Source organism: Myotis lucifugus, unplaced genomic scaffold, assembly GCF_000147115.1.
Source record: "Myotis lucifugus unplaced genomic scaffold, Myoluc2.0 scaffold_410, whole genome shotgun sequence".
NCBI classification, from domain to species: domain Eukaryota; kingdom Metazoa; phylum Chordata; class Mammalia; order Chiroptera; family Vespertilionidae; genus Myotis; species Myotis lucifugus.
The window spans coordinates 389,512-413,966 of NW_005871458.1; the positions used below are offsets into that span (position 1 = coordinate 389,512).

Here is a 24,455-nt window from a genome sequence, read left to right on the forward strand (position 1 = left end):
AAGGGAGAAGTCATGCATCCTCTATGGTTCAACAATTCAGCTTCAAGATATCTACTGTAAAGTAAGTCTTACATATGCACTGGGAGATATGTGCAAGAATAGGCATAGCTGTATTGCTTTTAAGAGCAAAAAAGTAGCAATGGCAGAATCAATAAACTGAGGTATGATTTATCCTAGGGAATGTTACAGTAATGAAAATTAACAAACCTCAGCTACAGAAACTAACATGCACCAATGTGTAAAACATAACTGGTGAGAGAAAAAAACAGCAAAGGAATACATATGTATGATTCTACTTACATAAAGTACCAAAACAGGCCAAAGGAACAAAACATTTTCTGGATTATATGTGAATTTGGTGAAACTGCAAAGAAAAGCAAGAAATTTTGGAGAGTGGTTCACTCTGAGGGGAGAGGAGAATGTAATCAGGGAGAGACATCCAAGGAGGCTTCCCGAGTACAGGTCTGTTTCTTTATTCTTTAAGCTGTATTTCATGATATGCATACTTTATGAAACAACACATAAGGCAATGTAAACTTGAAAACGAATGTGAAAAGACAGCGTAAAATTTCACCAACCCACCCAATAATTTGTGCTTCTGCACATTCCATTTCAACTTTCTGATGTGAAGCATAGTTGAAAATATTAAAAGTCCCTAGCATTCGATGGGTTTACCTTCCAAAGGTTCATTTCTAAGTGAGTTATTTTAAAACCCAGAACAATTTTGCCTATAAAAATGCTGGATTCCCAGTTAGCCCCTGAAGGTAAGGTAGTGTGAAATCTGCTGAAATTACCCATCACCTCCCACCATCCTCACGCCCTTCCCCGCGGAGCTCCGTAACCGGCTCAAGGTCACGCGGGGAGTGAGGTGGGTCTGACTCCAGCTCTAGTCTACTCCTCCCAAATCCTGGCCATTCCTTGCACTACTCTTATCAGGCCAAAAGGTTTCTGATACATATATTTTATTCTTCCGAATAAACACTTGATAAATAAGCCAACATCAGACTAACAACCAGGAGGGAGAGGACGAGCGTTAACCCCACGGGCCACAGTCCCGGAACAAGTCCGCGACCGCCTCTCCGCCGGAGCCAAAGGGGCCGAGCGGAAGGTCCCCGTCCTGGCTTCGGGTAACACCCCAGAAAGCGGGTCCCCAGCCCCGGCCCTCCGAGAAGTCGTGGGGCCTCGCGGGTGTGCATCCGAGGGCGGAACAGGCAACCCTCCGCCCGAGTCCTGAGGTCCGAGGGCGCAAGAGGAAGGACAGGCCCGCCCCGCCCCGCCTACCCGCGTGCTATGCGGACAGTAGCTCTTGCTGAAGATCATCACTCGGTTGTCTTCGATGAGGCCCTGGAGACGGCGCCGTAGTTCTTCGCGGGCCTCGGAGGACAAGCGGCTGGTCCCGGGGGATGACAGGCGAGCCCGGCGCCCCGGCAGCGTCGCCATCGGCTCGCTGTGGACGCCGCCCAGGCGGCGGTTGGGGACGGCGCCCACCTTAACCGGCCCCGCCGACTTCGGCGCCCGCGACGGCGGCGGTGGTGGTGGCGGATGCGCCAGAGCCTCGGTGTCGCTCCTGGCCCGGCCCGGCCAGGCCTGCTCAGAAAGACCGATCGGCGGGCGGCAGCGCCCGGCCCGAGGTTGGAAGGAGGAACCGCAAACGCCACCCACGCCCCACACCTGCCGCAAATCCCCGCCACTGCCACTCGCCCCGCCCCCGCGCCGCCCCGCCTCCGCCCCGCGCAGCCCCGCCCCCGCGCCTGTGCGCATGCGAACTAGCCCAATGTGCGGGCGTCACCTACACTTGGAAAGTGGGTGGGGCTATGGCCCGTGGGCCTCTGAGTAGAGGGTGGGTGGGGTTATGGCCCGTCGATTCCCAAGGAAAGGCACGCACCGTTAGAGGGTCCCGGGTTCGATTCCCCTGTAGGCTCGATCTCCCATCCGTGTGTGTGTGTGTGTGTGTGTGTGTGTGTGTGTGTGTGTCTCCCTCTCTTCCTCTCTCCCTTCTCTCTCTCAAATCAAATTTTTAAAAATCAATAAAAATATTAAAAATGTAAAAAATGGGTGGGTGCTCCGTATACCCTCATTATCCCCGTCATCATCCCAAGGCCGCCCATGGATGTCCTTTGCATCCGCCCACGGGTGCTCTCTGTGGAGGACTTTCCACGCCTTGTAATCTCCACCAGCCTTAAAAATAGTCTTCAACGAGGATGTCTGAATCTTACGGAAATTGTGAATAATGATATTTTTAAAAGTGTATTTCCCACAAACTAAATAAAAATACTATGCTCCCTATCACAAAATTAGTTTCCTAGATTGCTATCTCTAAGTCCCTACCCAATACATAGAATTCTGGAGGCTTCTCTAAGACACGAACCCCGAAATCATCTGTGCCAGACAGGAACCCTGTATCCATTATTTGGGTGGGTGGGTAGGTGGAGGATCTCAGAGTTCATCTTGGTCGTGGTGATTTACAGCCCTCTGCTCTGCAATGAATGAATGAAATCCCACTACAGAGAGGGGCTCAACCACAGGACCAGCAGGAATGGCCTGGCCTGGTCCTTCTAAGGGTGTCATCTCCTGACCTGATCCCTCTGAATCCTTGTTAAACCCATTACTGCCTTTTCTGCTTTCTCAGCTAAGGATGTTCCCCCTCCAGCAAGAAACCTATAAAGAGGTCCATATAATGAGGAACTACTTTTGCCTTTGCTTTTTCCTAGAGTTCATTTTTCACTTTTTCCTATCCTTAAGTGTACATTTAATTCATTTATCTCTTCATTGTTTTTTAAAATAAATATTAATTTAGCAAAAATAAAATATGCTCACTACTTTTCTGCATAAAAATTCAAGCAACACATAAAAGTAGAAAAGATAACCCTAACTATAATAATCACCCCAAAATCTAGTAAAAATATTATTTTTAATGTATCATGACCATCATTCAAACAGCTGTCAACCTCAAGCCCAGGTGGGAGCCACTGTCTCTGCATAGCCCTTGGAGTTCTTGAATAATTTGGGCAGCAAGATTCCAAGCCTGAGGTGCAGAATCTCTGTCAACCGGAGCAAGTGGGAGACAAAAGCAGAAAGTGTTGCACTATCTGGGTGGACTGGCTGAGCTCTTTGTGTTCAGACTCCAGCACTCAGTGCAGTGGGCTTTCACATGCAGACTCTCCATCACTGTCTTCCCAGTTCCCTGGGATCCCCTAGAGCTAAGGTGGCAGGGTTCTTCCTCTGCCACAGGCCCCAGTTGCCTCTCTGCCTCTCCCACAGCAGGGCCCAGGCCTGGCATTGATAAAGGATTTTGGTGTGAATTCAGTGTGTTCCAAGCACGCCCCAGAGCCCAAACCCACTTGTGGAGGAGCAGTGGGGACAGACTGCGTTCTGCTGGTTGAGTCAGGCAGCTACAGGCTCCCACGCAGGTGTGTCCTGGTTGCCTGAAGCCCCGGACACCTGGGTGTCTCTTGCCCACTGAGAGGCTGCACCCACAGAGCATCTGCCGACTCAGTGACTCCGACACTCAGGCCTTATTTTCCAATTAAACTACGTATATGGGGAGCCTGACCTGGATCCACTGAGGTAACGCATACAAGCACGAAGGCCAGGCCAGGAAAGCCTGGTGTGGATACACTGATAAAAAGGAAGTGGAGAGGCACCTTTATCTGGGTGCCTGGGCCAACTACTGAGAGCCCCATCCTGGGAAGGAAGGCATATTGATAGTTGTGAAGAGCAGAAAGGGCTAAAGGCATTGTTCTACGGAGGGGAGGATAAAAGCTGCGCTGTCAGCTTTGCAGATGCTGACTCACTGAAACCTCACAGGCCTCTGATTGTCTCTGAGCTACTGTGATTATCCCCATTTTACAGAGAAGCTCTGACTTGCTGGAGCCCACGTCTTGGTGAGTGGCCAAGGGGGATGCAGAATGGAAGTAATCAGAGGGTGGTGTGCAGGGGGAGACACTGGAGGGGGGCAGATGAGAGGGGGCTGGGAGGCAAGGAGAAGGATGCCTTCTGGAGGTAGTTTGGGACCACTTCCACAGCCCGCAAACAGAGGCCACCAGCATTGGATGGCCCTCTTCCTGGAGGTCTGGGCAAGGAGGCATCGTGACCTCTGAGAGCCAGGTCCAGGACCTGTTGGCCTTTCCCTTTGCAGACAGCTTGGGAACATGTGCTCCTACCAGCCCAGACTGTTATACTTCCCAGAGCCTTTACACTTACCAGTTTGTAGTGCTACATTTGTGTGATTTTCTGATTAATGTCTGGCACCTTCCCCCGAAAACTGGAAGCTCTGCAAGGGCAGGGAGCACCGAGGTGTTCACCACTGTGTCATCAGTTCGGAGTGCGTGCTAGTGCATGGTTGACACTCATGAGTAGTAGGAATGAAATGAAACAGCAGAAACTCAACCATGGCAAGCAAGGGTGCGGGATAAGGGACTTTGGGGTGTGATTTGCACAGTCATCTCTTTGGTCTCAGCTCCTCCTTCTATCTCAGGCCCTGACTCTCTCCTTGAATGCATGTGTGTCCTTCCAGCATGTAGGAGCTGGAGTGATGCTCCCTGGTTGTAGAAAGTGTTCAGAGGAAAAGAGGGAACAAAATTGATGATTTCTTTGAGGCTACATCTTTTCTGCTGCAGCTTTAGCTGTTTTCCAGCTGTGAAATATCTAAGTACAGCCATCCCATTTCACTGGAATAACTGTCTCAGGGACGTGACCAGGAGGTGACAGAGCTGGCAGTGTTCCTGGGATGGGAGGAATCACCCAGGATTCCATCTCAGAGGCTCTGATGCATCTCTTCTCCAAGGAATTGGCCTCATAAAACTGGAACCAGCACATTGGCCTCTCTGATTTGGTTCCTGTTCACTTGCAGGAATCATATCATCTACAAGAATGTATTTATTCCTCAACCATAGAAGTGTTGTCTCTTGGTAAAAAATGTAGAGTAATAGTTATTCAAGATGCGACTGGTTTCTGCAAGTTCCAGTATCTAATTTGGGAGAATAATAATTGTTGATTATTAGAAGCTTCATGCGTTTTATTTCTATATTTATTTATCTTACAACATTATGTGTGCTTCTTGTCTTTTAACTGTGATGAGTGAGTATTTTCTAAGTGTTCTCCTCTCCGCCTTTGCCTTTCTTCCTTTTTTAACAGCTACAAGAATTAGTGTCTAAATAAAATCAACCAACAGGAATGAGTACATACTACTGCTTTATGAATCTGACAGATGATTGTAATGGGCAACAAACCTGTAGACAGAAAACGTTTAAAACACCTCAAAGCACCTCTCTTCTGTCAAGTTGTGATGAAGAATATCTATAGACTCAGGGAAGAAAGCTCAACCAGCCAGGGAATATGTGAATTGCTTAGGTCTGGCAGACAAGATGTTTATAACACTCACGAGACTGAAATTCTAAGTGCGAAGATATCAAGGCTGGGCTTGTAGGAAGATCTTAAGTTTCTCCATTTACAAAGTGTATAAAATTGGGATTATTCTGTATTTATCCGTCACAGAGAAACAAAAGACACAAAGCCTGTTTCTTATAAAAAGCAGTAAGAGGAAATTTGGGAGTTCAACAAGGGGGATTCCAGGAACCATCCTGTAGCAGTGTGGCTGGGCTGGAAGTTTCATCCATCCCACAGAAACCTTTGGGCCAACAAAACCCATCCGCTCTCTGTCCCCCAATGGCCCATCAAGGGCAGACATGAACACTCAACAGCAGCCACAGGAACCACCTGTGGAAAACTTCCTTACCTCCCTGCCACATTCATGCTTATTCTTCACCCACACTCTGTTTTCCCTTTTTGGCTACTTCTGCATATTGGATCCGTCAACTGATCTTATTGTCTTGGGTCAACCCTTGGCACTTGGAGGGATTTTCACACTTCCTGGCTTTCTCCTCCACTACTGCCCCCAAATAGGAAGATACCTCAATCTACCTTTGCCTCCCAAGGATCCAACAACTAATTCCATAGTGGGGGCTACCAAATCAACTATAAGGGAATTACTATTTTGGAGCAATGGGGAGGGGTGCTGGGAAGGGGAAGAGAAAGGAGGATCAAGGAAGAGCTATGTAGGCAGTTCCATTTTTAATTTTTTTTAGGAAATTCCACACTGTTTTCCATAGTGGCTGCACCAGTCTGCATTCCCACCAGCAATGTACATGTGTTCCTTTTTTCCCACATCCTCACCAGCACTTGTTGATTTATTGATGGGTTTTGTTGATTTCTGATGGGTTTTGTTGACCCAAAGGCTTTGTGTCTTTTGTTTCTCTGTAGCCATTCTGGCAGGTGTGACATGATACCCCATTGTCATTTTAATTTGCATCTCTCTGATGATTAGTGATTTTGAACATTTTTTTTTCATATGTCTCTTGGCTATCTGTATGTCCTCTTTGGAGAAGTGTCTGTTCAGGTCCTCTGTCCATTTTTTAATCGTTTGTCTATCTTTTGTTGAGTTGTATAAGTTCTTTATATATTTTGGAAGTTAACTCCTTATCAAATGTATCATTAGCAAAAATGTTCTCCCATCCAGTGGGTTCTGTTTTCATTTGATGTTGGTTTCTTTTGCTTTAAGGTCTCTTCTCTCTTCTCTCTTCCTCCTCCCTCGCTCCCTCAAACTATCTCTCTCCCCCCTTCTCTGTGATCGGATATGCATCTATTTTTCATCTTTTCTGGATGTCTCTTTCCTGAATATGTTTATCTGTGAGTCTCCTTTCTTTTCGAATCCATTCTTTTTCTTTAGTTTTAGATTTTTGTTTCTTCCGCTCACCCACTCCCCAACTTCTCCTGTCTCCTCTTGGAGCTCCCAGCGGGAGAATTTCAAATCAGCTATTTTTCAGCTGGTTTTCCAAGTCAAATACTCTTTAGGTTAGCCACAAGTCCTGTTTGCAACTCAGTTTTCTTGTCTGTGAAATAGGAACACAGAACTTGTCCAGTGCTGGGAGCAAGTGGACAAAACTTCCTTAGACTGCACCCATCTTGCATCTTCCAAAATGGCAATTTTTAAATCTCACATTGATTTGCTGGCATTCTTTTGTAAAGAACTTTCTCCCTTTTTTTCTATTCTCTCTCTTTCTCTCCCTCTCTACATGGTCCATTGGATTAAAAAACGTAATTGTTATAAACTCACATTGTCAAAGTGTTATTAATGTTCAAAGTGTCCCAAGTTTGGCCAGTGGGAGCCTAAGAGGCCAATTTTTTAACGAAGTACCTTGTTACACCAAAGGAAATTGGGGTTCTGTTGTATGAAAGGAGCAAATGGTTACTAGCCAGCAACTAGTGGGCCTGCCACACTTATCTCCCCAAAGCCTCAGTTTCCTGGACTTTAGAATGGGGTGATAACTCTCTCAGGATGATTTCCAAGACTAAATGAATTGGTCATGAATTGACTGCATGAAAAGCAATGTGTGCCTGTGTCATAGAGCCTGACACAGAGAAGGCACTAAAAAATTAACAATTTCCCTTCCCATCCTTTTTATGCCACTACCTTTATTTAATCCTCAATCTTACTTTGTTTGTATGTATGTCACATTATCTTCGCCTGTTTGCAACTTGGTTTTCTTATCTGTGAAATAGGACCACAGAATTTGTTGTGTTTTCATGAGACTTAGCTATGCTGTTGTCATTGCAACCCCCATGCTAAGTCTTGTGGAATTCCAATTTTGTCCCAGGATTTTGCAGATGGTGGTGGTGGTGGGGCACACAGTCTCATGGCCATCTATGGCTCTGATTCTTGTTTTCCTGAATTAGTTGTGTGTTAATAATTTTATCATCTGGCCCAGAAGTGAAGTCTATCTTTTCCTTCAAGTTTTACAACCCCTCATTTGTTATCAGTAGAAGTGGAGTTCTTAGAGTGTTGTGAGGAAAATAATTGCCTGAGGTCCCTATGGGAGGATGGGCTTTTGTGGAAAGCTTTATTGTAAAATTAAGGGTGTTCTCCTCCAAGGTCCCATCTTGTCTTCAGTAGGGCCAGAATAAGGCCACTGCCCAGAATTTTTGTCCGTATTAAAGTATAGTACAGTCCAGAGTCTGGCAAATTTAGCTTCTGTTCCCATTTGCACTCCATTGTGTGTGCGGTCTGCATGGCCATGGATCATGCTGCTGCTTAAGGCCACGTGACTATGGAGAGAGAATAAGTGAGCACACAGGCAAATTCGGTCACCGAGAGAGAGAGATCAAGCGTGAGTAAGCAAGAACAAGAGTGAGGGAACTCTTTGTCTGGAAATTTTTAACCAGGAGTTTCTCCAAACTAATCAGTTAACTCTTTAAGATTTCATGTGCTTGCAGTGGCTCCACAGTCCTAGCCAATGACCTTTTCCCAGGCTAGATTGACTGACAAGAACCTTCCCTACATCACCCTGACTTTACTGCACATGTGCGCATCTCCCCCTTTATTCAATCTTTTCCCCCAGTGATCTGCAGGGAATGGACCAGTGGTTCCCTGGGAGTGTGAAGCTGTATCTTCCTGGTAAAGCTGCCAAGATGACCATGCTAGTAATGTCTGGCATCTCCTTTGCTCTCATTCCTTTATTAATATTAACTAGCTAATTAAGATGATAATACCTTCACAGTCATAGATGATGCTTGGGTATTCAGAAGGCCTTAAAAATATGGGGAACATGTAGAGGGTGCCAAAAGTGCCCCACCCATGATTTTTATTGGCTGGTGAAGCCATACCCTAACTGGTATGGATGTTGGCAACTCTCTGGGGGAATTGTCCTGGGCTGCGAATGACTGACATGTGGGAGATAAGGCTGGTCCCCTTGCCTCACAATGAGACTATTTATGGCCATAATTTGTGCTCCTGAGCACCCTGTGGGATCAAGCTAAAGCCAGTCTCTAGCTTGGACTCCATCGTTACTTAGATTATTCTGTTCCCTCACTTTTTTTCTCCTGAGGCACTCCCCCAATAAACTACTTGGTCCAGAATCCCCTACTCAGGCTCTGTTCATAGGAAAGAAATGGAGGGCAGAAGGGATGGAGGGAGATTTGCAAATCAAAGTATTTTGAATAAAACTAGCATATGTCCTTGTCCATAAAAATCCTCCCCAGCTGCACATCTGGAATGTTCACTGTCTCCTTCACCCAAGCTGTTCTCATGTCAGAGTGTCTCACTGGTCTCTCTCATTTATTCTCTCCTCCTCACTCCTTTCTTTCCTGGTTGCCAAACGGAGCTCCAAATTACCCTTGCTATTTCACGTAGCAATCCAGTCTTCCCTAGTTCTAGATTCCAAACTTAACTCCAGGCCCACTTTGGCAAATCAAAGCTATTCAGCAATTCAGATGAACAAGAGGGGGCTTCATTCATGGTTGCTGTGGCTGTGAATAGCAATCAATTCTGTTCCTTTGTTACACATATGGCCTGTGTGAGAAGCAAACACACTTTGCTCAATGCATGGTATGTATGCTCCTTGGATAATGTCTCCTAAATGCTTATGACCATTCACTGCCCTCCTAAGAATACAATTCTGACCTTGGACCATAAGGCCCTCCTGGTCTGACCTCCTTATTTCTGGCTCTCCTCTGCTTGCTTCTCACTTTCCATTCATGCAGCTAGACCCTCTTACTTTCTTGAATGTGGCAAGGTCTTTCCTGACTCAAGGCCTTTGCACTAGTTGGCCCGCAGCAAAGCTCTTTCCCCATCTTCTCCTGGCTAACTCCCTACTAGACCTCAGGTCTCAATTCAAATGCTTCTTCCTCAGAGAGGTTGCTCTGGCCTCTCAAATTAAAGGAGGAGGACTCCTTTGAATTTCTTTCATGGCATTTATTACAGTGGTTAGCAAGTTTATTTACATGCTTGTCTGTCTTTTCATTTGTTTCTTCTACTAGTATTATATGTAAAAAGCAGGAAGGCAAGACCCGTCTGTTAGTCACTGCATTCCCCGCGCCTGGGTCAATGCTTGCCTGGGGTTCAATATCAGTTTGCTGAATGAACCAAGCCGAGAACCGTAACAAATTCCTTCTTAAGTTTAGTTCAGGCCCCTCGGTGGTCTCCTGGCCTCAGAACATCACTCTCAGCTCTTCTTCAAGGGCGACCTTTCCAAAGCGAGCATTGTCCACTTACCGTGCCATTGAGGCTCTCCTCGCGTAGGCACCCGTGGCTTCACTTTCAACGCGTTTTCCACGCCCCACGCCTCCCCGTACACCCGGGTTACAGGACAGGACAGGCCCACAGGACTACAATTCCCACAATACGGCGCGGGCCCACGCCACATGATTGGCCGAGCTTCCAGCAGCGTCCAATAAAACGTAATTTTGTTGACTTGCGCCAAAGCAGCCCGAGTCCCGGAAGCGACAGTTCAGCGTCTGACTGGTTGCTCTGGAGCCGGGTCGCGTGCCCGCCCGCCTGCCCGCCTCCTGCTATGGGGGGCACCGAGAGCAGTGAGGGCCGCAGGGTGTCCTTCGGAATGGACGAGGAGGAGCGGGTCCGGGTGCTACAGGGCATCCGGGTGAGCGGGTCGCCGGTGGGCGCGAGGAGCGAGCGCGGCCGGGGCAGGGCGGGTGGGGAGGGCGTCCGAGGGTGCGGAGGCCGGGCCGTACTAAGGGGAGGTGCGCAACGAGAGCGAGCGCGCGCGCCCCGCTTGTGGAGCACTGCCTACTGCGGTGGTGAGCATCTTTTTCTCCGCCCAGTAAACGGGGAAGGTGAGGCTAGGAAAATGCTCAGGGTCCCCGCTCAGGGAGTGGCTACCACTGCGGGAGGAAATTGGAGAGCGAGAGAGATGGTGAGGCCACATTCCAGCCCAGTGACTTAACTGTCACGGACCTGAATCTTCCACCGCACACCAAGTGTAGGCGTCCTGTGTGTACAGGAGATGCTGCTGCCAACCCTGGACAACTGCAACAGCCCCTCAACATTGCAGCCAAAGGGGCACTTTAGAAGATGTAATTCAAATCATATACCCTTCCCTTGCTTAAAATTCCAAGCAAGGGTCCCCACTCCCCCCTTCCCATTTTTAAAAATCCTCACTGGAGGACATGTTTATTGATTTTTAAAGAGAGAGAGGTGTGTGTGCAGGGGAGACCTCGGTGTGAAGTGTGAGAAAGAAACATGATCGGTTGCCTCTTTCCTATGCGGGAGCCCGCAACCTTCTGATGTACTGGACGACACTCCAACCAACTGAACCACCAGGCCAGGCCTTAAGCAAGGGTTTTAATGAATGCCTAGCGCATTTAAGATGAAAAGGAATGACCTTACCTTATTTTACAAAGCTGTGCTGCTGATTTCAATGACCTGTCTGACCTCCCACCCCCCCATCTAGTCACTAGCCTTAGGACCTCCTTGTCCCAGCAAGATGTCAGCTTGCTCCAAGCACAGGACCTCTGCATTTACTGTTTGTCTTTTTTTTTTTTAAACATAATTTATTAATTTGTTTTCAGGTAATAAGCATATACATATGTTTCTAAAATTATATAATGTTCTCTAATTCTGTTGTAATAATGATTGTATATTAGCAAACACCTAAATGTCTTACCAATTGAATTTATAGGCAACAATATAGGATCATAAAAACATTTCTAATTTCTTCATTTGAAACAACAATGTAAAGCACTAATTTATTAATGTATCTTGCTGAGAGAACAGGTTTTAAGATTCTAAATCTAGATTTTGATGATTTTTAAATGAATCCTTGGTTTTCCCTATTTCCCCGCAAATCAGTTACAATTTTGAGTATAGTCATATAGCAACCATAATTCAGTTGACTGCTGAGGGTCTTTTTCAAATTGTGTCCTTGCCAACATTTTTCTGAAGTCGGTTTCTGGTTGGTTCCATCAATACCAAGGGTTCTTGTATGATGATTGTAGGGCAGTGTTTGCCTAATAGTTCAACTTCCACTTGTCCTACCTTACTGAGCTCCATAGGGATGTTTGCAAAAGCCAGACTCTTCTGGATGCTGTGACTGTAGCTTCCAGACATGGTGTTGTCAACCACCTTGCCATTGTACCAGATGCTTTCATTTCCCTCCAGATCTACATCGTCTGTTGCCAAGGTGAGGCAGTCCAGTCTCTGTTTCAGCCCCTTGGATTTAATGTGTTTCACTGCTTGTTTTCCTATGAAGTCTGCTGGCTACATCATGGTTCTGCTTAATGCTTCCTTTATAGGTCCTATCCCAACCCCACTCCCTCCTCCCCACCCAGCTTTTTTTATGTCCAGCTCTTATCACCCTTGTTATAGTTAAAATATTTGAGTATCCTGACCTCACCACTTAATCTAAGTCCCTTCCCACCCACACTGTCACACATCTAGTTTTTTTCATAGTGCCTATCACCATTTGAAACTTCTATTAATAATTTACTTGTTTATTGTGTTTCCCAGTACAGGATAAGCTCTTTGAGGCTAAGGCTTTTGTCTGATTAATAAAAGTAGCTCATATTTGAATGCTTATTGGGGGCATGGGATACATAGGTGTCCTCTCATTTAATTTTCAACAGCCCTGTGAGAGATGTGGAATTCTATATGCCCATTTTATAGTCTAAAGACGATTGAGGCACTGAGAGACGAAGTAACTTATCCAGGATCACCTAGGTGACAAGCGGTAGAACTGGATTGGAGTAGGCAACTCGGGCCTGTTCATTGAATGCTATATACTTCCTCCTACACCTGTGTCTGGCAAAAAGTGGGTGCTTTGTAAATGTTGAGTGATTGAGTGGATGAACTCAGTGAAACAGAGACCGGGTTTAAATGGAATGCACAGAGCTGGGTGCAGGCGAGTTAGTTAGGGAGGTGGTTCAGAAAAAGACATCAGGAGGCCTCGCTGCTGGGCAGATGCTCATTTGCAGAGTGACCTTGGGTGAACAACTTCTCTTTTGAGTCTTAATCACCACATTAAAAAAAAGGGGGGGGCTGGAGGGTGTGAAATCCTAGGTGCTGCCTACGGTGAAATGAAGATGTGTGTTGAAGCGTTTAGAGAAAGTACAGAGGTACAGAGTGTTTTAATAGGAGAGTGGGGGCCTCTACTCTGCCTGGCATAGTACTTAGCGAACACATTTGGTGCCTGCTGGTGTTATCCAGCCTTAACCTGGCTCCTGCCAAAGGCAAAAGGAGGTTGGTGTTGGAAGATTGAGAGGCAGGAGCCTGAAATGAAATTTAGAAAGATACCCTTGGCCTTGGCTCTGTTGGATGCTCTCCCACCTTTGGCACCTGGCATCCTGGTTTGGGGAATGTTGGAAAGTTAGGTCAGTGGGAGTTTTCTAAGGTTTGGGGGACTCCCTTAAGAAATGATTTCCTTTAAGTTGACAGAGGAACATCAACTTTTTGGGCGTCATATCAGACAGGTACATTTTATTTCTAGTTTTCTTGACATATCTGCAAGGTATAAATTCTCTTTAAAGATGGAGAATCAGGCTTAGAGAGGTTAAGGAATTTGTCCAAGGCATTACCTGAGTAACTTCTGGAACTTTTATCCAGATCTTTTGGGTGCAGAAAGCAGCCTTTTCTCACTACTCCAGCTCCTTCCCCACCACTGATATGCAAGACAACAAGAAAATTCTGAAATGAAGCCTCCGCCTGTCCTGCTAGGTGCTGGGGCCTCACTTAGTTCCACCAGAGGCTGTTAAAATGAGAGGAAGCTCTGGGGATAGGTTGCCTGATGGGCAAACTCATTAGAGAGAATAAATGACTAGTCCTGAGTCACATTGTGGGGTGCATGCCATGACAGCCCCCTCCCCTCCTTCCCTCCTCTTCCTTATGTTCCTGGAGATCAGAGAAAAGGAGGTGACAGTAATGAAGTGTTTTTGTGTAGTGACTTTGTTCGCAAAGTTACTTGAGGGTTGGGGAGTTCACTTTGTCTTTAGGCAGGCGAGTAAAAATCAGTAGACAAGATTGTTGGATATAAAATAAGAAGTTAATTTAATAGAGGGTAGATGCCAAAGAAGAATATCTGCCCCAGCTCCTTCAGAGAAAGTTAAATATTCATAAAGACCACTTATATTTAATCCCCTGGGCCTGGGCCTGGAAAGTGCTCTAGTTCCCTTCAAATGAAATGCTAAGGCCTTAACTAGTTTGCACACTTATTTGCATAAATTTACATAGTTCAAGCCCTATTTTTTTGGAAGGTAAAAGAAATTTAATTAATACAAAATGCAATTATATGCAACTTGTTTTCAGAGCAAGCATGTGTGAAATACATAAGATTTCATTTCAACAAGTATTATTTAACCTCATCCTCCAATAAGAAAAGAAGGCACACATGTGGCAATAATGTCCTATATGTGTCCTTTTCTCTGCCCAGTGTGAGCAGCCATCTTTGGTGATTCAACTGAAATTGGTTGCTCCTCAATTTCCAGACTCCTCACTGTCTTCAGCCTTTTCCCTTCCAACCACTAGGTGGCTCTTCCCTAGTCGCTTCCCCAGCCTGCGGCTTCAGGTGTGTTCCCAGGCTCATTTACACCCTTCATCATCTTGACCATCATTTATTGCTCCTGTGAGGTCAGTCTGGGCCGCTGCTGAGGGGAAGATCAAGGAGGATGTAGTAAGGTACACAAGAAACAGTTCCCAAACATGCCAACACCAGAGAAGCCACATGCTGAGCATTGTACTCATGGCTATCATTTATCCATCACCTCAGTAAAATGCTTACTGTGAATGTGTGATTGTCAGACATAGGGCCTGGGTTTGCAGAGACAAAGGGACAAAGCATAAGGTCCCTGCCTTCATGGAGACCTCAGCCCAGTAGGGAGGACAGACCAAAAGAAAGAAAGAAAAAAGGCAAAGGAATAAAAGAACTGCAAGTGCTGTGAAGGAAACATAAAGAGTAATGGGGCCACCCGCTAATAGGGATAGTGAGCTTATGCTGCTCTGAGGAGGTGACTTTGAAGATGTGCCTGAGCCAGCCAGGCAATGTGCACATATTTACTCTTTGCTGAGTGTTTTGAGAGCACTATCTCAGATATTCCCCTTGCTGACCTTGTGAGATATCATCTCCATCTCAGAGGCGAGAAAACAGGTTCAAGAGGGGAAGTATCCCAAGGTCACAGTGAGTTAATGGTAGAGCTGGAAGCACAGACGTTCCAACTCCATACTTGTGTGCATGGCAGCCACATGGGCTGGGATGTGGGAGAACAGTTGACCAGGTGATGAGGCCAGACAGATAATGGGACCTGAATGCCAGAGAAGGCTGTTTACATGTTACCCTGGAGGCAACACTGCAGTTCTCTAATCAGGAGTGGAGCTTTGCAAAGATTGTATCTGAGGATGGTGATTTTTCTTCTTCTTCTTTTTTTTTTTTAAAACAGCTTCATTGAGATGTATTTTATGTATAAAATTCACCCATTTCAATGATTTTTTTTATAGCAAACTTACAAAGTTGAGCAACTGTAATCACAGTCGGAATTTAGAATATTTGCAAGACCTAAAAAGAACCCTTGTGCCTATTTCCCCATTCCCACTTCCAGCCTCAGGTCACCATTACTCCTTCTTCCATGCATTTATGTGTTCTGGACATTTTATGTAAATGCACTCATATATTTTTTACCTCTGGCTTTCACTGAGCACAATATTTTTGGTGTTGCTTCATTGATGTTGAAGCATGTATCAGTAGTTCCTTTTGGTTGCTGGCCATGTCCCCTTACATGTTGCATGGGCGCTTGTAACTCACTACTTCCAGTGGAACTCACCCACGTCCCCTCTTCTGCCACCTAGAAATCACCCTGTTTGCTAGGTTGTGAGTGGCTCCATCCAGAAAGCTGGATCCTGCATTCCTCTTTTTCTACAATTAATGACAAATCTTGAGTTCTCCTTTCCAACTGTTTATCTCCTCCTTATCCTTTGCTTAATCCTCCTCTCTTTACCCTTCTCTTTACCTCAGTTTAGATCCATTCCATCTTCCTCTTAGCCATCTGATAAATTGTTCTTTCTCCCCATAGGCTTGCCTCCCATAAATCTATACCTCCTGGTGCTAGCAGGGTAATTTTTTTAAAGGTAAATTTTACTTTTTAAGATGTTTCAGCCAAATGGTAAAATTCATACAGTTCGAAACGAGGCACATAGGGAAAAGAACATCTCTCTCTTCCACCTTGTCAGGCCTGCTCGAGGCAGTCCTGTTATCAGCTTCTTTTTTAAAAAAAATATTTTTATTGATTTCAGAGAGGAAGGGAGGGGAAGAGAGGGATAGAAACATCAATGATGAGAGGGAATCATTAATTGGCTGCCTTCTGCACACCCCCTACTGGGGACCGAGCCCACAACCCAGGCATGTGCCCTTGACTGGAATTGAACTTGGGACCCTTGAGTCCGAAGACTGATGCTCTATCCACTGAGCCATATCGGCTAGGGCTACCAGCTTCTTGTCTCAGTGATGCTTCAGAGTTACTAGTATAACCCTTCCTTCCCATCCTTACAAGCTCCCCATTGCCTCTAGGTCAAAGGCAGATTCCTCCCTTCACAAAGCCCTCCGCGTGTTGGCGCCACTTTCTGCCTCTTACTACACATCCTGGCAGGGAAGACGCTTGCTCTTGCTATACTCTTAACTATTTCATGCTCTGTGTCTGTGTTCTGTTCGCAGCCTGCAGTACTTTCTCTCCCTTTGACTGGCTAAATTCCTCTTCGTCCATAGGATCAATTCAAGTGTTCCCTTCTGAAGGATGCCTTTCGTGATGTCACTGCCCCACCTTTTAGTGGTCACCATCCTCGGTCCTGCAGGTCCTGTGTTCACCTCCCAGTGCTTATTACTCTGGGCAGAGATGATCTCTTTCTTGCTTACTCCTTTACTACCACAGACAGACCTGACTCCTGCCAGCTTGTTTTTCTGGAAACTGCCCTGGCTGCTTAGCCTGACAGGAGGAGCCCTAGGCCCTGCTAGGAAGCTGCAGTTTATCTCCTGGTGCCCAGTGGGTCCTTAGAAAGTGGTGCCCTGAGAGGCTATGGGTATGGCCGTGCAGACCTAGCTAACTGCTGACTCACCACAGACCTTGGGCAAGCTGCCTCTCTGCACCACACCTTCTCCATTCCTTGCATGAGGAGGACGCCTCTCCTGCCCACGGGGGAGCTGATGCATTAGTTAATGCGAAGAATAATGCTTAGGAAGCTGCCTCCACATTGTTACTTCTCAGATGTGTCTAGATGAGTAACATTTTAAGACTAACAAGTGCTAATTTTCATATTGACATTTTCCTAATTTAAGTAGGCTGTTTTATAAGTACATACATAGTCCCCTTCCACTCCTTACCCTGGGGCTCAATAAAGCACCATAAACTGGGAAATGTGACTTTCAGAAATATATCTATATATCTCTATCTCTATATCTATAATCTGTATTTTACTATTATTTTTTAAATTTTGAATTGGCCCTTCTATGCACATGGTTACTCGTCACCTCAGAGTGGCTCTTTTACTGCCTGCCTTCACTGGTACTAGTATCACTGTTAGTGCTCCAGCTTTGGATGGGAGTCTTGGTCCCAGCACTTAGGACTTCCTGTAATCTTGGGTGAATTGTTTCACCTCCCCGACCCCAACTTCTTCATCTGTAAAATGGGAATGCACCTAGCCTGGGGCCTGGCATGTGGGGCATGCTCAACAAATATTAGGTAATGGCTGTTTTTATCATTATCTTTAAACTAGAGGCCCGATGCATGAAATTTGTGCAAGGGTAGGGCTTCGCAGCCCCGGCTGCCTCACGGCCCCGCCCCCCTGCCCGCACCTGCCTTAGCCTGGCGCTGCCCATGTCTGCTACCACACCCCCCCATTCCCCGGTTCTGTGGAGCCCCCCCAATCGATTGCCCCGCAGAGGGTGGCCTGGGCCTCTCTCTTTGGGGCGACCGTGGAGCCCCCCCCGATTGATCGCTCTGCTGGCCAGTGGCCTGGGCCCGCCTCTGTGGGGTGATCATGGGATGATGGCCGGCCGACCAACCAATCGCATTGCATCTGCCTTGGCTGGCCTGGTGCCAGTACGTGTCATAGCGTGGTCATCCAGAAGGTCATCCGGACAGTTGTCCGGACGGTCGTTCTGCTGTTCGGTCATTGGTCGATTTGCGTATTATGCTTTTATTATTATAGATAGGAAGCCCTGTCATCACTCTAGAGTTGAGTGCTTCTGCTGCAGCTATGAGCTTTGTTGCCCCCTTCTGGAGTTTGGGGACATCACCTCCTCTCTGGTCTGCCCCTCGGCACTTTGTTGCCAAGGATTCCCTATTTCTCTACATGCAGCCTCTTGCAGCTTCCTGTGTAGTCTGTCTATTTGCCTGTGAAACAGAGCTGCTTGGATGGACTTAGATTCCCCCGCACACACACAAGAACTGTTCTTGGCTCATTGTAGACACCCCATCTCCAGTTAGCCAGGTATGGGTTTTTCTGTCATCTTTCCCTCATTTAGCCCTTTAAGACTTTTTCTTCTTTCAAGATGCATCTTATTTTTAAATACACCTGCTTATAATTTCTCACGAATCCTTTCAGGTTTTTCCAAGCCTCCATATAAAAGCATACTCTTGCCGAAACCGGTTTGGCTCAGTGGATAGAGCGTCGGCCTGCAGACTGAAAGGTCCCGGGTTCGATTCCGGTCAAGGGCATGTACCTTGGTTGCGGGCACATCCCCAGTAGGAGATGTGCAGGAGGCAGCTGATCGATGTTTCTCTCTCATCGATGTTTCTAACTCTCTATCTCTCTCCCTTCCTCTCTGTAAAAAATCAATAAAATATATTAAAAAAAAAAAAGCATACTCTTTCCCTTTTTATGGTATACATGAGATCATACTCTAAAATGCTTCTTTCACTTGTCCTGTGCACCGGTCAGCTGCCAGGTCTTCAATCATTTTACTTCCTTGGTGTCTCTTGCATCCATTTCCTCCCTGTGCTTCTGTGATTGCATTTCTGTCCTCTTAGTCCTGATGTGCACTGTTGGTGCCAGACTATTCTGTGCAAGGTGAAGCTCGAGTTCCTCTTCAGAAACCATTGGCGGCTCCCAGTTGACTGCAGAATAAATTGCAGCCTCCTTACCTTGTCATTCAAGGCCCTCACCAAGGGGAGCCCACCAGCCTCCCATCTGGTTTTCTTCATGGACCTGTGCTATGTCGGGCGGAACGCTGGACTTCTCTGAGTGTCGTTCCCCTTTACTCTCACCCCTTCTCTGCAGTCATGTTTTTAGCCCAAGTCAGGCCATCTCCCTTCCAGCTGGAACTTAGGGTTCCTTTATTAGAACTCTCAGGCACCTTAGTTGAGCTTCATATACCTGACAACTTAGCAGCTTGTGTCATCTGTATGAGTTTATTTTGCCCACCCTATTGGACCATAAGCTCTTTGAATGTAAAGCTCTTGGCTGTTACATCTTTACATGCTCCATTGCACTAATGTGTTATGAGCATATGCCTTTAGTAAATATTTATTTAGTTCATATCTTTAACAAATACTGAGCATCTCCAGTGTGCTGTGCAAAACAGAATCCTGCTCCCATGGAGCTTATATTCTGGTGGGAGTAATGGCAAGCAAGTGGTCAATTGTGAGTTACGACTTCTCAGCAATCCTGACTCCTTTGCTTTATTTATTTATTTTTTAAAATATATTTTATTGATTTTTTACAGAGAGGAAAGGAGAGGGATAGAGAGTAAGAAACATCGATGAGAGAGAAACATCCATCAGCTGCCTCCTGCACACTCCCCACTGGGGATGTTTCCGCAACCAAGGTACATGCCCTTGACCAGAATCGAACCTGGGACCCTTGAGTCCGCAGGCCGATGCTCTATCCACTGAGCCAAACCGGTTAGGGCCCTTCTTTGCTTTAGATTTGCAGTAGCTGTCCCTTCCAGGGGCCCTTCCTGCCTGTGAGTGTTACTTTGCACGTGCAATTCCCCTTGCTCTTGTCGTTGGGGGTCACATCCTTTTACCCCACAGCAGACTGGCTATGGAGTTAAGCAGCCTGGCTTGCACTCTATGAGCTTCATGGCCTAGGCAAGTGCTTTACCCTTTCTGTGCCTTGCTTTCCTCTACTGGGAGGTGGGTGTTGCTTGTAGTTATTACGACTCTGACCTTCTCCATTATAATGGGTCAGCAGGACACTGCTCACTTCTGTCATGGTTCTTCCATTCAGTGCTAGATAAGACCCACTTGTGATTTTTCTGGCAGCACCTTTCTCCTCTAGCCTTTTAGTCGTGGGGTAGCCACATGACTTACTGATAGACCTCTGTGGTTTAATAAAGAAACCTCTAGTCCCCTCTTTGGGAACTTGCCTCTAAAGTAAGTGAGGAAAACGTTTGGTTGCAGTCATGCAATGGTAATCGTTAGGATGTGGGGTCTGGGTTCCCAAGCGCATTTGTTAGGACAGATGTGGTGAGGTCTTGCATGTGTGTGACTTAGATTGAGGCCTGACTTTGGCTGTTGATGGCCTGCCAACTTGTGGCCATGGAAGCCCTGGGCTAGGGCTGTGGGCTGGAGAGGGGAGGAGAGCGAGTCCCTTCTTGGGCTCCATGTTGTCGGTGGAGACCTGTGGAGCTGCCAGCCAACCGCGCCATAGTGGTGGCACAGAAAGGCCCCTCTTCTTGAAATCCTGTGTTATTCCACACTGAGGGCAGGAGGTCGGAGCTGGAGGGTGCTTTAAAACAATCTTCCTAATTTAATTTTGAACAGATAATGCTTGAGAACACTTAGAACAGTGTTCAGTTTATAGTATACTAGAGGCTTAGTTCACGAATTCGTGCATGCGTTGGATCCAGCTGGCCTGCCCCAATGGGTGCCCATTGGGCTGGGCTGGTGGGGGGGGAGGGGCCATTGGTGGTTAGCTAGCTGGCCCGGCCCCTGGATCAGGCTGGTTGGCTGCCTTAGTGCATGTCATAGCCACCGGTCATTCTGGTTGTTCTGGTCGTTCCTCTGTTCCTGTCGCTGGGCTTTTATATGTATACTAGAGGCCTGGTGCACGAAATTCGTGCACGTGGGTGGGGGTCCCTCGGCCCGGCCTGCACCCTCTCACAATCCGGCATCCCTTGGGGGATGTCTGCCTGCCTGCCTGATCGCCCATAACCACCCGCCTGCCTGCCTGATCACCCCTAACTGCTTGCCTGCCTGCCTGATCGCCCATAACCACCCGCCTGCCTGCCTGATCACCCCTAACTGCTTGCCTGCCTGCCTGATCGCCCCTAACCACTCGCCTGCCTGCCTGACCTCCCCTAACCACCTCTGCCCAGGCCCCCACTGCTGCGGCTTCATCCAGAAGGACCTCCAGAATGATGTCCGGAAGGTCGGTTGGCTGTCCGGTCTAATTAGCATTTTATGTTTTTATTATAATAGATAGATGGTGAACGTTACCTATTGTTGTTACCATAGTCCCTTTATCCACAGTTTTGTTTTCATCAGTTTGAGTTACCCGTGGTCAATCAACTGTGGTTAGAAAATATTAAATGGAAAATTCCACAAATAAAAAATTCATAAGTTTTAAATTGTGCCCTGTTCTGAGTAGTATGCTGAAATTTCACACTGTCCCACCCACGATGTGAAAGATCCCTTTGTCCAGTATATCCATGCTGTATGTACAGTACAATAAGCTAATTTGAGAGAGAGACCACATTCACATTACTTTTATGACAATATATTATTATAATTGTTATATTTCATTTTTAGTTTTTGTTATTAATTTATTGCTGTGCATAATTTATAAATTAAATTTTATTGTAGGTATGTATGTATAGGAAAAACCAGTATACACAGGGTTTGGTACTATCATGGTTTCAGGCACCCACTGGTGCCTGGGAGGTCTTAGAACGTATCCCCTGTGGATACAGGGGACTATTGTATTATTAATTCTGGTATTTTTACATCCACTATGTGCCTGGTATGGATTATAATTAGTATTTGTATAGTGCTTTGTAGTTCCCCATTATAGCCAATATTGGTTTTTACTTGGTGCCAACTGCTTTATGTAGATTGCTTCATTTAATCCTCACAACAACTCAACAGTCTATGCCATTAATTATTTCCATCTCACAGATGAAGAAACTGACTTAGAGATAAGTCCCTTGTCCAAGGTCATGCAGCTACCAAATAGCTCAGTTGGGATTCAAACCCAGGCCCCTCTGAGCCCAAAGCACTTAATTCCTGAGATGTATCACAGGGATTCCCATTTCATAAGTGAGAGTGGTGATGCCCAGAGAGGCTAAAGAATCGGGTGAAGGCCACACAGCTGGAGTATAGGTGGCACTCCTCTTTCCTTGCACTGCTCTGGATTTGGCCTTCCATCTCCTGACCACATAGGACCGTATCTGGCCAGCTATGATGGCACAGTGACCAGTGGGCCTTTAGCACCGAGTTCCAGACCCGTCTGGCTCTGGAAGCCTCCATTCTGGTTCTGTTGGTACAGGGAGCACTGTCCAGATGGTGTTTATTCTCACATGACTACTGTGTGTGTATGTATATTTGTTGATTAAAAATATTACTTGCTCTATTTTGTAGCAACATTTAAAAATATTACAAATCTCCTACTGCCAATAAGAAGCGTGCCAATGTTTTCCTTAACCCCTCACTCACCTAGTAATAAGGTTCGGATGATACCACCTGGGCTGGGACTAGGAGATCAGAGCCTGTGACTCACCTGTGTAGAACCCCACTGTAGCTGTTCTGGCCCTTGGATCAAATGTGATCTTGTGCCAGGGCATATGGTCTTGCCTTTGCCCGACTCTTTGGCCTGATCATCTGGTCCTACTCTCCTTCTTACACACTGGCCTTCTGTCAGGCCTTTGGACATGCCAGCTTCAGTTCTTCTTTGAGACTTTGCACTTACCCTCTCCTCTGCTTGGACCTAGATCATTTTCTCCTGGCTCTGCAGATGTAAATGTGGAGGCAGAAGTCTTGGCATTAGTGTCATCTCCTCTAAGAGGTCTCTCCCAATGCCTGTGGCGTCCCATAACTACAATATTGTGTTTTATTTTTTCTAGCACTTATCACTAACATGTCACTGATTTTTAAGACACATTTTAACATCTCTGAAATAGAGATGTCAGAAAACAGGTGGAATGGTAACTTCATTGGTGTTTTTTGTCTTCAGGTTATGTAAAAATAATGGTATGATTTATAGCTGTTTTAGATCATCTTAGGTTGGATGAAATAAGATTTATAAGGTTGTTTACTTATTGATTGTCTCACCTCCCATTAGAGTGTAAGCTCCATGAAAGCAGGGGTCATGTCTTTCATTGCTGTTTCTTTCACCTTCTGTTTCTAGAACATTGCTGTCACACAGTGGGTACTTAATAAACAAATACTTGCTGAGGGAAAATGGGTTGGAGTTACCTTGTCCTTGGCCAGGCTGCTTCCTCTGGTCCCCAGGCCTCCTTTCTAAGTGTGCCAGCACCTGTTCTTCCCGGTCACATGACCCTTTATAGCGTGACCATTACCAAGGTGACTGCCTGTTTCATGCACATCACACATCATTGATTACCCACACCCACATGGATTTCAGTGCTCTCCCTCCGGATACATGTCTCAGAGGGCTGGTGCATCTCAGAGAGTCCACTGGGAAATTTGGGGTTTTGGGGTTGGGGGAGGTGCATGTTTAACAACTGACTTTTCTTCCAAGAAAGTGCCCTCATTTGTAGCATTTGCTAATTTCTGTGGCTTTTAGGCTAAGTGTCTGATATGATATGTATATGTTTGATCCTTAATTTATGCTATGCTGTAGAACAATTATTTTGAATTAAAAAAAAATTATCAGGTCTCAAAAAAATGTCTGTGGCCAATTTCAAGCTGGTTATGAAGTCAACCAGCTTGCAAAATTTCTGAAAATTTAAAAATTAGCCTTCGCAAGCCAATTCCAGCACACAGTTGGGACATCAAATCTTTCCATGCAAATTCACTTTGAGTACCAGCTCCATGTCCCTACCTGCCTGGAAAAATATCCCATCTCAGCCTTGCTGTCACTTCACACCCAATCAGGGGTCCCACCCTGACCCCCTGGGTAGCTGATTTGAGCAAGAAATGGGTACTTGACTGTGTGTAGAGTTTACTCTTGACTTTCCAAAACATTGACTCATTACAGGCTTTAGTTGCTATGCTGTAAAAATGAGCGAGGGAGCCAGTGGGTTGTAAGGTCTCTTTCCCTTTTATAATCTGGGATTTAATATCTACAATCAAGCTAATTTACTATTTTCTAAAAATAGTCTCTCTTTTCTGTCATTCTCACTCAGAGTCTTCCAATAACTTAAGATCAAAACTCCTTTTTCTTTACCTCTACACTCTCCTTTGTTCCTCATTACCGAGGTAACACTAGACAGAGCCTGTTATTGCACGTTACTGCTGCTGCTGCAGGCCCTTGTCACTTCATGACTGAGGGCATGCCCCATACTCCAGTATGCTCCCTATGACACTCTGATTCACCTTCCAAAAACACTGCATATATTCTTTCCTGGTTCAGAAACTTTCAGCAGGGCCCACAATTGTGTGAGTCTTCTGTGTAACTTTGAAGTTCCTTTTAGTACCAGCTCCATCCACCTTTTTAACCACACCTGACTGTCGGTGTCTCTCTCCCACATGCCCAGCCCATCACTGCGAGATTACCTCTTCTTCCC

The 24,455-nt window shown here is 46.1% G+C and overlaps 2 protein-coding genes across 4 annotated transcripts in view; one reads left to right on the forward strand and one right to left on the reverse strand.

The window, feature by feature from the left end:
- The window catches only part of TXNRD3 (thioredoxin reductase 3), a 36,347-nt gene extending 34,671 nt beyond the window's left edge, over nucleotides 1-1,676 (reverse strand). Inside the window, exons 1-2 of one of the 3 annotated variants that reach the window (XM_023743739.1) lie at nucleotides 1,282-1,412; nucleotides 301-364 (exon numbers count right to left, since the gene is read on the reverse strand). Coding sequence is in view for 1 of the 3 variants with exons in the window: in XM_006102365.3 (XP_006102427.1) it covers nucleotides 1,282-1,440 (159 nt within the window). In the remaining 2 variants the exon portion in view is untranslated. Of the gene's footprint in view, nucleotides 1-300; nucleotides 365-1,281 lie in introns of all 3 variants that reach the window. The other 2 variants (XR_002826168.1, XM_006102365.3) reach the window with 2 other exon arrangements.
- Nucleotides 1,677-10,280: 8,604 nt separating this feature from the next.
- CHCHD6 (coiled-coil-helix-coiled-coil-helix domain containing 6) overlaps nucleotides 10,281-24,455 on the forward strand; it is a 216,995-nt gene continuing 202,820 nt past the window's right edge. The window contains exon 1 of the mRNA XM_006102366.3: nucleotides 10,281-10,433. Coding sequence (XP_006102428.1) covers nucleotides 10,347-10,433 — 87 coding nt within the window. The 5' untranslated portion in view covers nucleotides 10,281-10,346. The remainder of the gene's footprint in view (nucleotides 10,434-24,455) is intronic.